This window comes from Leptidea sinapis, chromosome 2 (assembly GCF_905404315.1).
Source record: "Leptidea sinapis chromosome 2, ilLepSina1.1, whole genome shotgun sequence".
NCBI lineage: Eukaryota > Metazoa > Arthropoda > Insecta > Lepidoptera > Pieridae > Leptidea > Leptidea sinapis.
Window position 1 is genome coordinate 18,633,391 of NC_066266.1, and position 15,270 is coordinate 18,648,660.

Sequence of the window (15,270 nt, forward strand, 5' to 3'; positions counted from 1 at the left end):
TATAATACACAAAAAAAATATGCGCGCAATTTCGATAATTTATATAATTTGTTTGTTTGTTGCTGTGAGGCAATTAATTGTTAAAATATCAAGTTTTAGCCATAATCCAGTTGGGCAGGTCCAATTTCGGGAAAGAGATCACTTGTCGAATCCAACTAGGATAGGCACCTTTCGGGAAGCTCCGTAAAATCTTCTCGTCCAAAATACCACAGTGTCTGAAGACGAAGGTTTTTAACCAGTGTGTTGTGAGAACCAAAGCCCAAATGATTGCGAACCTGAATTGGCAGTGGGCAGGGCACATAGTTAGACGGACAGATGGCCGGTAGGGCAGAAAAGAAAAGACGTGTGGTTCCTCTGTACTAGAAACTTCCTCCTTCGTTTAACAAACCTCTGTGCGTACTATACGTTTCGGCTTCAACACTGCCAGCGGAGAATTACATCAAGTCCCAATCTGACCCAAGAAGGTTTGATCCATAGATCATTTATACGTCTAAACTATGACAGCTGTGAAAGCGTCGAAAAAAATTGAGGTTAGTATTAACCTATATTTTGAGCATTTGCACGCATACTAATCGCGAGTGTAAGACATAGCTTGTCACGCACACTAAACTAACATTCCTGGACTGATTTTCATAGGTTGTCTAACAGCAAGAGACCCTATCTAGACGTATTTTTTTATGACAATAAGGGACAAGACTAGCAGGACGATCAGCTGATAGTTATTGATACGCCCTGCCCATAAGAATGTAGTTCCGCTCACGATTCTTGAAATACCCATAAATTCTGAGCAGCTCTACAACTGCGCTCATCACCTTGAGACATAAGATGTTAAGTCTCATTTGCCCAGTAATTTCACAAGCTACGGCGCCCTGCACACCGAAACGCAATAACACTTACACATTGCTGCTTCACGGCAGAAATAGGCTCCGTGTGGTACCCATAATCTAGCCGGCATCCTATACAAAGGAGCCTCCCACTGATAATTATCAAAGGTTTGATCATTAAAACATCAAAAATATGTACAATAATTTATTTAGTCTTTGGTTTAAACTTAAATCTCGTAGCTTTGGAGGCATTTAACATAATACTTATCTCTGACTACAATACAATTTCTACGCGTATGCAAACAATATATAATATGTTTGAAAACAAATATAAGCTTATAAAGCAAGTAGTAAAAAAAGTGTTTCTGTATAGGGCTTCAAATCTACCGAGATCTCGGTATTGCGGGATCCAGCGCCATTTTCCAATCCCGCGAGATGCGGGATTACGGGCGCGGGATCCGCGGGAATTGCGGGACTGAAAATAAGCGTGCTTGCGATGCAAAATAGGATAATCTGCGTGAAATATTATTCTTAATAACTCAATTTATTAACTGTTTCGTAATACCGCCCACAAGTGTGGAAGCAGAAAGCATTTTCTGCTGCAGGCTATATTGGGTCTAAAATACGCAGTAGTTTGGACATGTTGTGTTTCCTTTGCAAACATTTTCAGTTAAGATTAAAAGCTGACAAACTTAATTATTAAGTTATAATTTATCAGTTTTAATGTGTTTTTTTGGTTGATTATTCAATTTTACTTTGTGTATTTTTTGAAAACGATTTGTTTTGTTTTGATTTGCATTTTATTCAGAATTTGTTATTCATTTTTGTTTGTGAAAAATACAGTATAATTTGATTGATCTCTTTTTAATAGTAATATGTACGTAAATAAATGTGGAGTTGATAGATTCATTGTTTTTTTTTTAATATGTGCATATTTTCAATATGCGGGATCCCGCAAATACCGAGATCCCGCGGGATTGATAATTCGTAGTCCCGCAAATGCCGATTGAACACAGGCCGCGGGATTGGAAGCCCTATTTCTGTACCATAAACTTATTATACTAGTGTAATAGACTAACCCTGTTTGAGACTTAAATTACTATAGTTACATAAAAACCTAGGTGTGAGAAAGAGACAGAATAGATGAAGACTATGAAACCGTTTTGATACAATGTAGTGTCCATTAATCTCCTGTCAAGTCGGACCGCGTTTTAATTTAAGTATTTTTATCGTTATTGTTCTGTGTTTTATTGGATATTATTGAAAAATTTAATGGTGTCGTGTTATGTATTAGATTGTGTTGTTACCAACATTCGAACTAAAGAAACATTTCACAGGTAAATAATTATTCTTCAATACCACTTTCGTTATGTTTATTTTCGTACAACATATGCACTAAAATACTAAATATTATATTTAATATACGCAGTAAACATTGTATTTTCTAAAGATTATAATAATTTAAGATAATATGCGTTAAATAATAAAATATTGTATACGTGAATGTGACGCCGTTTATCAATATTTGTCGTAGGGATTGTCTGAAAGCAAAATACTATACACGTCACTAACACATCTGTAAAACTATCACACATGAACATTTTAAATTTAGTCTCGCCGTAATAAGGACAGTGTTTGTCTAGTACAGTACTATACTAAGTTTATAGTATGTAAACACTTTCAATTGTACTTACTTATAAAACAACAAGTTATAGTGCTTCTTTGGAGTAAAAAAAAACAAAAATCCTTATGAAAAAATATTCCTGTAAGAAGTGAAACCTGCATTGTGTATGAATCTCTAAGCTGCCTATGAAGTCCTGGTACAAGTTGCTAGGGTGACATATAATTTTAATCGCTACGAGAGACATTATACGATCACCGCTACCATATTTATTTTCTCCTTATGTCTATGTAGTAATTAATATATTAAGGTATACTCGCGTCATACATAAGACAATCTGTTCCTCAACTATGATCGCCTGGTACCAAAAACACTGTATAATGCTTCCTATCTCATTTTTCCCACGTTAAATCTTATGATTTTATGTGTCTCGCGTTTTCGGTTCATCGACTTTCAAATCACAACGATGCTAAAGAAGCTTTCACTTCAAAAAGCGTTAGTTCCACCACGGGTCATGGTCCCTAGTCCCTAACAAAGACTTAGGATACACTAGCGTATAGAAAACTTGACAGCCCGACAAAGCGTGACCAAATCTGATTTATAAATGTGTGCGTTATCTAGTGGTTAAATATTCTAAATACTAAGTGGCCGACTGTTTACGACTTGACAATCAAAATCGGTTACAGTCACAATAGATTTGCTTATACATATTTTCTATCTTGCTGTATCTTCGTAAGAAGTGTTTTAATTTTGACGACACGTGCAAAAACTATTGCACGAAATTACCGTGAAACAAAAAATAAACTATATTTATTCTCATCCAGGCGTTTTATGTTTCTCCACTAGCTGTCTAAGAAGAGGATAAAGATTTCTACTTAAATCTAAGGAAATCTAGTATATATATATATATATACTAGTTGACCCGACAGACGTTGTTCTGTAGATAATAAAAAAAAAATACTGTTTTATAGGAATTTGCCAATAATATTTCAAAACATCGAGAATTATTTCGTAAAAAATGCTCCCTGTTGTTATAATTAAATTGTTTCAGTTAATGGAATTGTCAAATCGTGCGTCACTAAATTCTCTTATAGAAAAAATGTCCATACAAAACAAATATTGTAAATAAAAATAAATATGGGTCCGAAAGCGAAATAAAAACTATGCTATCTCTCAAGTTGGACCAAACTGCACTCCATGGAGTATTCCCCATTAAAAACCTTTCCTTAGTTTAAGAGTCCATCGCGGACAAACATCGTGTCACGTAATTTATATATATATATTAAGATTAAGATATTATTTAAGATGATAGAACAAAAAAGTATTATAGAACGTATCGACATTTACAAAAAAGTCCGCAATACCATATGTCCAACTGCTATTGTTATGCCACTATAACTATTCTTTAACATTTTAAAAGTTCATAAAAGTGCCGACCATAATCAAACCATATCATTATCACCTCTATATTAATCTTTATCCCATTAAATGATATTTTATTAAAGACCGTTTCAATACCTGTAAAATACTTTTTAAATTCATGAAACCGGACATCCCAAACAAAAGATATTATGAATTTAAAAATGACAATCAATCTAAAGAAAATAATAAAATAAATATCCGGACGACCGAGCCTTACTCGGATTTTTAAGAATGTACAAAACTTGAACGAAAAAAAAACTAATAGGACATCAGGATTCGTACCGGGGTCTTCTGCTTTCCGGATCACCCAATGTCCCATCTGAGCTATTATAGTGTTGCATATAGTGGCGAAATTACATTATTTTATATTGAAACCTAGCTAAATCGATTTAACGCCCCCGAAAAACCATATATACTAAATTTTATGAAAATCGTTGGAGCCGTTTCCGAGATTCAGATTATATAATATATATACAAGAATTGCTCTTTTAAAGGTAAAACTAAGTAAAATAAAACTTATGTTAACAAAAATAAATCTATTGTCCGTCTTACGGCCATTCCCAATATTAAATCTATCTCCGGTTGTGGGCTACTTGAGATAACAAAATCGTAACTATCGTTGACTTTTCTGTCCCAATAAAATTATCGACGGTAAATCACCTTATCCGTACACGCTGTCTGTCATTGGGACGACATATAGCTTACCAGGGATAGAAGTTTGTATGGAAATTGCAATTCAATATCAATGTGATAAGAATGACTTATCGGGTATATTGGGATAGCTTCAGATTATTGACAATAGAAGGTAGTAATTTTTCTCTATCTGTAGATAGTATATTGGGAACGGCCGTTAGTAGACTTACCACTACCACGAGATCGGTATAAACCGCGGGGCATTGGTAGTAAATTACAATAAGGTCATTGCACTATCGCATTCCTTAACTCTGAATTCAACTTGGGCGAAATCTGTACATCAAAACTTGTATACAATAATAAAATCTAGCTTTGTATATTCTGTTCGCTTTTAAGTTCCAATGCCCAGACGTGTTGTGGCCAACCAGTTCGACCTTTCGCCTTCTTGTCGCTCGAATTCTGGAACAAAAAAAAAGATTAAAAAAAAGTCGGTGTCGTCCGCCGAGGATTTCATATAATTTTTGAAGTGAAACCTTCTTTAGCCGGAAAATCTGTAACTACTAGCAATTGAGTAGTTAAATACAATATTTTATTGCGCTATAATACACAAAAATGAAAATTTTAATACACAATTTGTCGGAAGCATAACGACTTCTACAAATCTGAGAATGTTGACATTCATTCAGCGGCATGGCCGGCTTTCCGGAAGGCATTATATAGATTACTTGCAATTACATAATTTTTTTTTATGGTAATACCACCTCCTGGTCAACTCATATTAAGTGATTACCGCCGCAACAGCTTGCAACACCAGTGGAATCACAGGAGAGCTGCCGGCCTTTAAGGAAGATGTAGGCGTTTTTTTTAAGGTACCCGGTATGTCGTATCGTCCCGGAAATACCGAACACGGAAGCTCATTCCACAGCTTTGTAGTACGTGGAAGAAAGCTCCTTGAAAACCGCACTGTAAAGGACCGCCACACATCCAGATGGTGGGGGTGATATCCTAACTTGTGGCGTGTCGTGCGAAGGTGGAATTCCGCGGCAGGAATCAGGTGAAACAGCTCTTCGGAACACTTCCCGTGATAAATTCGGTAGAAGACATACAATGAAGCGATGTCTCTACGCAAAACCAAAAGATCCAGCCGTTCACAGAGCACTGGATTCCCGACAATTCCAGCTGCTCTGCGTTGCACGCGGTCAATTGGGTCGAGCTGATACTGGGGTGCGCCAGACCAGAGATGACAGCAATACTCCATGTGTGGCAGAACCTGCGCTTTGTAGAGCGCTAGAATGTGGGCCGGCTTGAAGTCGGCTGTATTAATGACGCCCAGCTTCTTCGAAGCCAATTTGGCTTTGCCCTCCAGATGACCACGGAATAGACAATCGCTCGAGCCTAGCATCTTCTTGACATTTGGTGTCGAGACACTTGGCCCGTGGGGAATGAACAAAGTATTATCTTCGCGCTTCAATAAGGCTACTGGAAACCCAACCGCTGGCAGCTATTTCGGTCAACGGCTCAGCTTGGCTATCCAACTTCGAATTGCTGCCAGTATTCTTGGTACGCTTCCACGTAATGATAGTTTTTATTTAATGTAATCATAGTATTGTTTTGTTTGAATAAAATTAAGCTAGTAGTGTGATAAATGTCAATCAAAATAGATAATTTATTCGTCTAGCTCTAGATAGACTATGGCAGCTGTGAAAACATGGAAAAAATAGACTATAGAACTAACCTCTATTTCTCTATTTTGAGCAATTCACGCATACTAACACAAAGTGTCATACAAATCGCGAGTGTAAGACGTAGCTTGTCACGCACACTAAACTAATATTCCTGGCCTGTTTTTATCGGTTGTCTAATAGCAAGAGACTCTATCTAGACGTATAGGTAAATGGACGTAGTTCCTGAAAAACTTTCCAAGCCACATTCATCACATTTTAAGGAATTCGTGTTTAAAGTTTAATAAATATAAGTGTATTCCATACATGTGGGTTTGGCTACTAAGTCATGATGTCATTTAAAGAGTGATAGTAGGGCCGCAATTTTTTGTCAGTCCGTTAATATGAATCACGTGACCAGTTTTGTGTTCTTAACTCAATTTCGACATGATTGTGGTTTGGAACGTTTTTTCTGGAATTACCTCCAAATAATCAAGTGTTTTTCAATAAGTACACCAGATTTGCTCCCGTTTTTAAGCTTTTTAAAACCATCCCTATCTTATCGATACTAATCTATGCGCAATGCGCGCTCGGCAGCCATGTTTTTTTGGCAATCATCTGTTTACAATCAGCCAGTCTCTCGAAAAAGTTTGTCTACAAAAAGATTTTACATGTTTTTTGTTTGGAAACATATTGGGCGTGTTATTGATACTTAATATATTTTTAGTTCCGCCTTTGTAAATTAGAAAATTATTTTATTAGTTTCGTATGACATGGACTTACGAGGTCAAGGGTGTGTCGGCTCTGTAACAATACTGTGTTCCGTACTATAGTGGTAATAAGATTTTTTTCATTGCAGAGAAAATTCGAAGAATAATCATTATTGGTTCGAAGAAAACTTATGATTAGGTATATAAAATTGGGGATACGTTTTATTTTAATTCTTACTACATTACAGTAGAAAGAAAAATTATTGTTTGATTTTTTAATGTAGAAGTAAGTAACATTTTATTATACAACAGTAAAATTGATCTAACTTAAAACATATTTTCCTTAATCTTTGTGTTTTTGTATGATGTGACCAGTGGCTCCTTTGCACACGATACCGGCTAGATTATGTGTGGTAACGGCGCCTATTTCTGCCGTGAAGCAGTAATGTGCAAGCATTATTATGTTTCGGTCTGAAGGGCGCCGTAGCTTGTGAAATTACTGGGCAAATGAAACTTAACATCGTATGTCTCAAGATGACGAGCGCAGTTGTAATAGAATTTTTGGGTTTTTCAATCCTGAGCGGCACTGCATTGTAATGTGCAGGGCGTTCAGAGCAGCAGCAGTTCAGAGCGCTAGAATGTGGGCCGGCTTAAAGTATTGCCGTGCTCTATTAACGACGCCCAGCTTCTTCGAAGCCAATTTGGCTTTATGTCTGTTGTTGGTGTTAACATAATTAATTCACTTGATTCGAAATATACGTTTAGGCCGCAGCTTTTTTTACGTTAACTAAGAACTTTTTCTTTTCACTTTGATTTCACTTTTCACTATTGACTTGGGTCATCATCTTCTTCAGCCGGAAGACGTCCACTGCTGGACAAGGGCTTCCCCCAAAGATTTCCACGACGATCGGTCCTGCGCTGCCCACATCCAACGTATTCCGGCGATCTTGACCAGATCTTCGGTCCATCTTGTATGGGGCCTACCAACTCTGCGTCTTCCGGTACGTGGTCGCTACTCGAGGACTTTATTGCCCCAACTTGACTTGAGTATAAAGTTTGAATTACAACTCGACAACTCCGAGCGTTCCCGAGGTACCTAAATAAAGAAGAGAAATTGACGGATGGACAATTAAATAATAAGTTTAATTGTACAATACTACTTTCTAACCATATTTTTTAATGAAAAGAAAAGCCCGCTGACTTCGAATTTGAATCAAAAGTTATTAGATATTTTCCGCCGACCTAGAACTATGAAATATGGCAAGTAATACTATCTTATGCTACTAGTATAAGGAAAATATTAAAATTTAAAGTCGGCGAGTCAAATCCGCACTTATCTGTTTTCTTAATATGAAAGGAACAACGTTTGTCGGGTCAGCTAGTAATTTTATATTGTAATAGACTTTAATAAATATTATATTAATTAATTTGAAAAAAAACAGTAAATATAAAATGTATCTATTGAGATTTAAATTTATATGATATAATATATAGTACAATAATTGAGATGAGTTGAAAATCTGTCTGTATGCACCTTAGAGTATGTAACAAAATGGAGATGGCATCAAAGTACTGGTTGGTTATTAATTATACACAGGCCTGAATTTATGAAAGCAAAAAATACTTTAAATAGCTCCTTTAAATTGTGATGTTTGAAATAAAGTTATAATAATTTGTTGTTAATTTCCGTATTTTGCCTGCGTTTGTGCTTACGAGGTTTTTACTCTTGTTTTACAAACTGCCTACAATTTTTTTTAATGAAAATAAGGGACTACACGAGCATGACATTCAGCTGATGGTAATTGATACGCCTTGCCCATTACAATGCAGTGCCGTTTAGGATTCTTGAAATAGCCAAAAATTCTGAGCGGCACTACAATTGTGCTCGTCACCTTGAGACGTAAGATGTTATGTATCATTTGTCCAGTAATTTCACTAGCTACGGCGCCCTTCAGACCGAAACACAGTAATGCTTATACATTACTGCTTCACGGCAGAAATAGGCACCGTCCGTTGTGGTACCCATAATCTAGCCGGCATCCTGTGCAACGGATCGTCCCACTGGTAAACTTGATGACAGGTGATCACCTATTACTTATTATTGGTAAGCAACATAAACTCAACGCCTTAAATAATTTATACGTCTAGATAGTCTCTTGCTGTTAGACAACCGATAGAAACATACCAGGAATATTAGTTTAGTGTGCGTGACAAGCCGTATATAAGACGTATCTTACACTCGTATTTGTATGACACTTTGTGTTAGTGTGCGTGAATTGCTCAAAATATAGGTTAGTTCTAAACTCAATTATTTTCGACGTTTTCACAGCTGCCATAGTCTATTTAATTGTATAAATGATGTATGGAAAACTATTTGATATATTATTGCCAGTAAGTGAATAAGAATAATGTAATACTAGCTGATACCCCGCGACTTCGTCCGTGTATACCCAGGTCTAAGCACGTAGTAGTGACATTTCAGTTATAATAATATTAATAAGCCATTTATTCCATAACCGATAATATACAAACAAAAGTTAGTAATTTAAAGTTCTTAAAATCTAGTGTTAATTTTATTTAGAGTGACCAGTTTAATTATTTATTCTATATAACTTTGGTTATGGACCCCATTTTGGGTATAGGCCTCCCCCAACTTTTTCCATTTTTCCCTATCCTTGGCCTGATCGATCCAGTTTCTCCCCACCGACTGCACGATGTCATCTGCCCATCTCTGCTTTGGTCTACCAGTGCATCTTTTACCTGGTGGTCCTTTCCATTTGGTGGTCTCTATTGTCCACCTTCTGTCTGTGAAGCGTGCAATGTGGCCAGTCCATTTCACATTTCAGTTAGAACGTATTAATGATCTAAGCTCAACAGATAATTATGTAGTGTTCAGTATGAAACCCAGGCGTTGACACAGGGACAGAACTTTGTCGTATTTTGTATCACGCAGACATCCCGACATACAACGATTACATTATTACTGAAATAACATAAGTTTATCAGTATGTTTAATTAAAAAAAAAACTTCATTAATTCGGCTCATCAGTTTTGGTGCCGGCACATCCCGCGCTTACCGCACTGTCAAACCGCGCACTACGAGCGCAAATCAGCGATATGAGACGGGATGCCATCACAGACTCACTATACTCACACTGATGACGGACCTCCGAATGGTCCGAAACTAGTCCGTACCAACAGTGAGTTTAAGCCGTTTAAATAAATAAAGTTAATATTGTCTCACGAAAGTTGTGATAGTAAAAAAAAAAGAAATATTACTATAAATAATTGTACATTGTTGTTTCTGCTTCAATTTCTCAATGTTATTATTATTTTGCCCAATTTTATGTAAATACTAGCTGACCCAGCAAACTTGTAATTTATTTTATTTGTAAATTAATAAAAAAATAGTTTTAAAATTATCATACAAATCGGCAAAACCCGTTTTGGAGGAGTTTGTAACAAGCACTGTAATACAAGAATTTTGTATACTAGATGTCGCTTTTAATATTATATTAATTGATAAAATGTGAGGTTTGTTTCTAACGCTTCTCGTGTCTAAACTACTCAACTTGTGTTCATGTAGTTCTGTTGATTCAAAAGAGTATGAATTACTTTTTTGCCACTTCTCATTAGCGCCTTATAAGTGGCGCTAAATGTAAAACAAAAAGAAAACTTGACATTTCTTTCTTCCATTTCCCTGACCTACATGAATAAAGTGATTTTGATTTGATTATATTCTTCTTCAACATCATCTAGCAAACAATATGTTATGTTTTTAAAGTGATAACCCTCATTTCTAGGATTAATACACAAATAAAATTTGAAAAACAAACCGGCACTGTCGCCGGAGGTCGTGGGTTCGAATCCCGCATCGTTCATAAAATTTTGTTTTTCAAATTTTATTTGCGTATTAATCCTAGAAGTGTTATCATTTTAAAAACATAACATATTGTTTAGATTTACAAGAGCGACATCTCAAGTCAATTTCCTAATATGCAAATATTGGGGTTGAGCAGGTTATCAACTGTAAAGTTGATCCTGTAGATGAAGCCACAACCTGAGAGTTGAACAAAGCAAGCAGAATTTTATAACGAGGCGGTACTCGAACGGTTAGCTCAGTTGGTTAGAGCACCGGCACGGAACGCCGGAGGTCCTGGGTTCGAATCCCGCATCGTTCATAAAATTTTGTTTTTCAAATTTTATTTGTGTATCATCTAGCGATCCAAAAAAATACCTACATTAAGAATAGTAATTTCATGCGTACGGCGTCTCCATTCGGTTAAACTCTCAATAATCTGTACACAGTTATCTCATATGGCGCCTTTAAGTGCACTGCACATGCGTTCTCTTGAGAAACTTCAAGTGCACTGTTTTAATGTATTCTGTATCTTACGGGCTTTTAATATTCAATAACTTTCGTGAGATATTTTGTTTCTAACTTGAACCAGCAAAACTTCTAAGTGCTGAGAGAATTATTTTTAATAATAAGACGAAGACTCGATTTTCACCAATCACATTTCAAACTGAGGTTAATAGAACTCAGTTTTACGTAAACGAGTTCAAATGTCAGTCTAGAATCTCGATTAAACACAAAGCGATTCCACCAATACCTTTTGAGCGTGTTGACGTAAATTGAGTTTACATGTCATAAACAATAGAATGTATCAAATATTATATCAATTTGCCCAGTCAAGTGTCAATGTTTCTATTAGGTACGATTCGGTAAAAATTCGGCGGTCAGCGGCGTTTCGGCGTTTAAACGCGTTTAGGCTATACCTGAGTTTAGTTTGTGTTGTGAAATTAGAATTGAATCTTGTAAACTCGTTTGACGTTAACTCAGTTCAAAATGACCTAATCGCGTTCTACTTGAAGGGTGAAATCGGCGCTCATCTGTTACGCTTGACTATAGAATAGAATGAAATAGAAATTTATTTTCAAATCATATAAATTCAATATATTTTCACTTGGTTACTAAATGGTACCACCATTTACACCACTATACAGTTTCACGGATAATACAACTTATACTTCTATTGCAAATAGCACGAATTACTTTTACAGTTGTTTGTTTAATTCATAAATATTAAACAATTTAAAATATAGAAGATTATTCGAAGTGGTCTTCATTGGCTGCAATACAGTCCTTTAAACGTTGAGGCCAGTTATCAATAGAAGCATGCACTCTTTCCATGGGAAAATTCTTCACTGCCCATCGTAGGGACTGTTTTAGGGACTCCAAATTATCATGGTGTTTAGAGCAAGTCGTACTCTCTAAAACTGACCATAAATATAATCCGGCGGATTAAGATGAACTAGACGACGGCCAGTCTTCAGCTGTGATGAAGTCCGAAACTCCTTCATAGCTAATACCCCACCAAACCATTACTGAAATCTGATAGTGCCCACGTTGCACTCTGTCGACTAATTGGGAAGCTTCCTCAGAGCTTTGAACATAAAGACTGTCATTTTGATTGTTAAAATGTTTCTCAATTAAAAAAAAAAACATAATTTTTCTATGACCTCCCTTTGCCTACCGCTTCAGTATGTGTTTCGAATTTTACCACCCTATTCTTTTTAAAATTATCAGGTAAGAAATGATCAGTACATCTCTTATAGGCTGCAAGTCAGTCATCTTTTAAAATACGCAACATGGTTGAGGTGATATCTTCATCTCCCGAGATAAAATCTTTTGCTTTCGGACAGGATTTCTTCGAATTCTTTCCTTTCCTGCTTTGACCACCTTCATTTACTGCTTTCGTACAAACACTACGTGGACGGTCAGATATTTTTCTGTCACAAACAGAGGAGGTCTCATTGTACCTATTAAAAGCCCGGTACACAGACATTTTACTAATACCAAGCGTATGGAGAGTTTTAAAAATTGAATTTGGCTCCATACCTACTTTGTGTAATGCAATCACAGTGATTCGGTTCTCATTATCACCGCACTCCATTTTAATATCGCAAAATATTGTTCAATGTATTGGCGCCAAAGCGAGAAAACTCAACGAACAATCATATAAAAATGACAGATTCCAAATTCAAATGTCATATTTTGTTTATTTTTTATTGTAACAGTATTTATGGTATATTTATTATATTAAGTATTTAAATACATAATTATCTTTATATGAACAAAATGATAGAGGTTTTAAAAATACTGTATAGATTTCAATTAAGTCTTCCAAGTTGAATTCCTTAGACACTTGGCCCTAATCAAAATAATACCGCGATATCATGAAGTTATTAAAGTTTTATAGAAACAACTATTTTTATCAACACTACGTGCTCAGTCATGTGTGTACGCGGACAAAGTCGCGGGAATCAGCTAGTCTAAACTATATATAACTAGTTCAAAATTATTAGTATAGTCACAAAAAAATAGTTATACATATTCATTAGTTCGTAAAGGGGTATTGACATGGGGAGAAGAACTAATAAGAAATTGCCAGCTCCTCTTTAAAATTGACTTATAAATCCCTACTAATATTATAAATGTGAATGTTAATTTGTTTGTTACGCTTTCACGCCTAAACCACTGAATCGATTTTGATGGAGTTTAGTACAGAGATAGACTAGAGCTTGAAAAAGGACATAGGCTACCTTTTATTGCAAAAAAATAAATGGAGGGGTTGAAATAGGGCAGTTTGTATGGAAATTCGTCACTATCGAAGATAAAAGCATGATTAAAAAATTTGGAATAATATTCCATTAAGGGTATAAAAATCGCTTTATCAATCTTAATTTTATACTTGGAAAAATAAAATGGGAAATAATAAAAGTAGACTAAGTCTCCAACTAATATTGTTATTGAACTATGTGTGTTAGCCCTGGTTAAAAATATTGATTGAAAAGGATTAAAAATGATGAAATTTGAAAAGTTTTGAATACTTTCAATTCTTTTTCAAATATATTTAGATATGCTGTTTACATGGGGTGACTGATTCCTAATACTTTTATAATTTTTAATCAGGGAGAGCACGACATACATAATACTTAACAATTATTTAGATAATATACACATATTAAAAAACTGAAAACAATATTTTATAAGGGTTTCATTTAATAGTCTATACACTACACGGTCAGCTGCTGCAAACTATAAGCGCCGCCCGACCGTCACGCGACATGCAACACACAGACGACGTAACAAAAGTTTCACTTTAATAAAAGCTCGCAAATAGCTAAAAAAGAAATGATATCGAAATTCAGTCGAGACAAAAAAGTGGTCTGGAATTGCAAATTGAAGTTGAAAGTTGAAACAGCCGGAGTCATTTAGGTAACAGTCCAAAACTGGCGCGTTTACCCTGCTGTCGTGTTCGACAAAGATAAGCACGTGTCTGTTACAATGTAAACATAGCAGGTAGCGGCCTCGGTTTTTGTTTTAGAATAAATTGCAAATAATACTATTGAAGTTATACTTCTTTAAGCGCGTTATGAAAACATGATGAGAGTGAAATTTTAGTAGCAGGGTGAAGTTGGTTCCTAACATTTTATGACGTTTGCGACATTCGTTATTTTTTTTTTGGTTTCTTCGTCCATTATTAGGATACGCAAAGGGTTCAAGCCCGTACAGCCGTATTCGTTATTTAATAATTAATTGTCAAAGCCATCGTTGCAAGATTTTTACAATATTGTTCTTTCTACAAACGTAGAAATAGCAGGAGGAATAAATAATTTTGAGAATTTTTGCTTTTTTTAGGCCAAAGAATTATAACTTCTTGCGTGCATACATAAGTACACACACACTTTTTTATTATAATAATTGCTTATTTTAATACGATCCTTTTATACATTGCTAAAACTTAAAGATTTTGCGGTTTTGATACTCGTGAGCCACATAAAGTTTGCTATGAGAAAATGATTTTTTTCTGAAAGTACTCCTCAATGTTACTTTTAAGCGTTCTATTTTTTACCAAAATAAATCAAAATCGAATTTTCCGCTAGGCGTGGAAGCGTGACTGCGATTCTCAGACCTACCCACTCCAAATTTCATGAGAATCGGTGAAGCCGTTTCGAAGAAGCTTAACTACAAACACCGCGACACGAGAATTTTATATATTAGCTATAAATAATGGAATTCTATTATTTGGTTAATAAAGCGATCCGTAACTGGCACATTTACCCTCGGAAGTGTTCGACGGTGGGCGTAGAGCCATGTGGTTCCGTATAATTAGATTAGACTGTAATAAAGATACAATGTCTGTTTTCTGTTATTATAACACTTGCTGTAGAGCGCGGTTTCGTTTACATTCTTTACGGAAATCGGGCTAACTTTCAAGAGTTTTTGTCTAGAATATATTTTCTTTTTTTTTTATGGAATACGAGGACAAACGAGCGTACGGGTCACCTGGTGTTAAGTGATCACCGCCGCCCACAATCTCTTGCAACACCAG

General features: G+C 35.6%; 1 protein-coding gene across 1 annotated transcript in view; it reads right to left on the reverse strand.

Annotated features, from left to right (window-relative positions):
• Window positions 1-1,016: 1,016 nt before the first annotated feature.
• The window catches only part of LOC126973353 (uncharacterized), a 30,862-nt gene continuing 16,608 nt past the window's right edge, over window positions 1,017-15,270 (reverse strand). Inside the window, exon 6 of the mRNA XM_050820587.1 lies at window positions 1,017-4,959. Coding sequence (XP_050676544.1) covers window positions 4,867-4,959 — 93 coding nt within the window. The 3' untranslated portion in view covers window positions 1,017-4,866. The remainder of the gene's footprint in view (window positions 4,960-15,270) is intronic.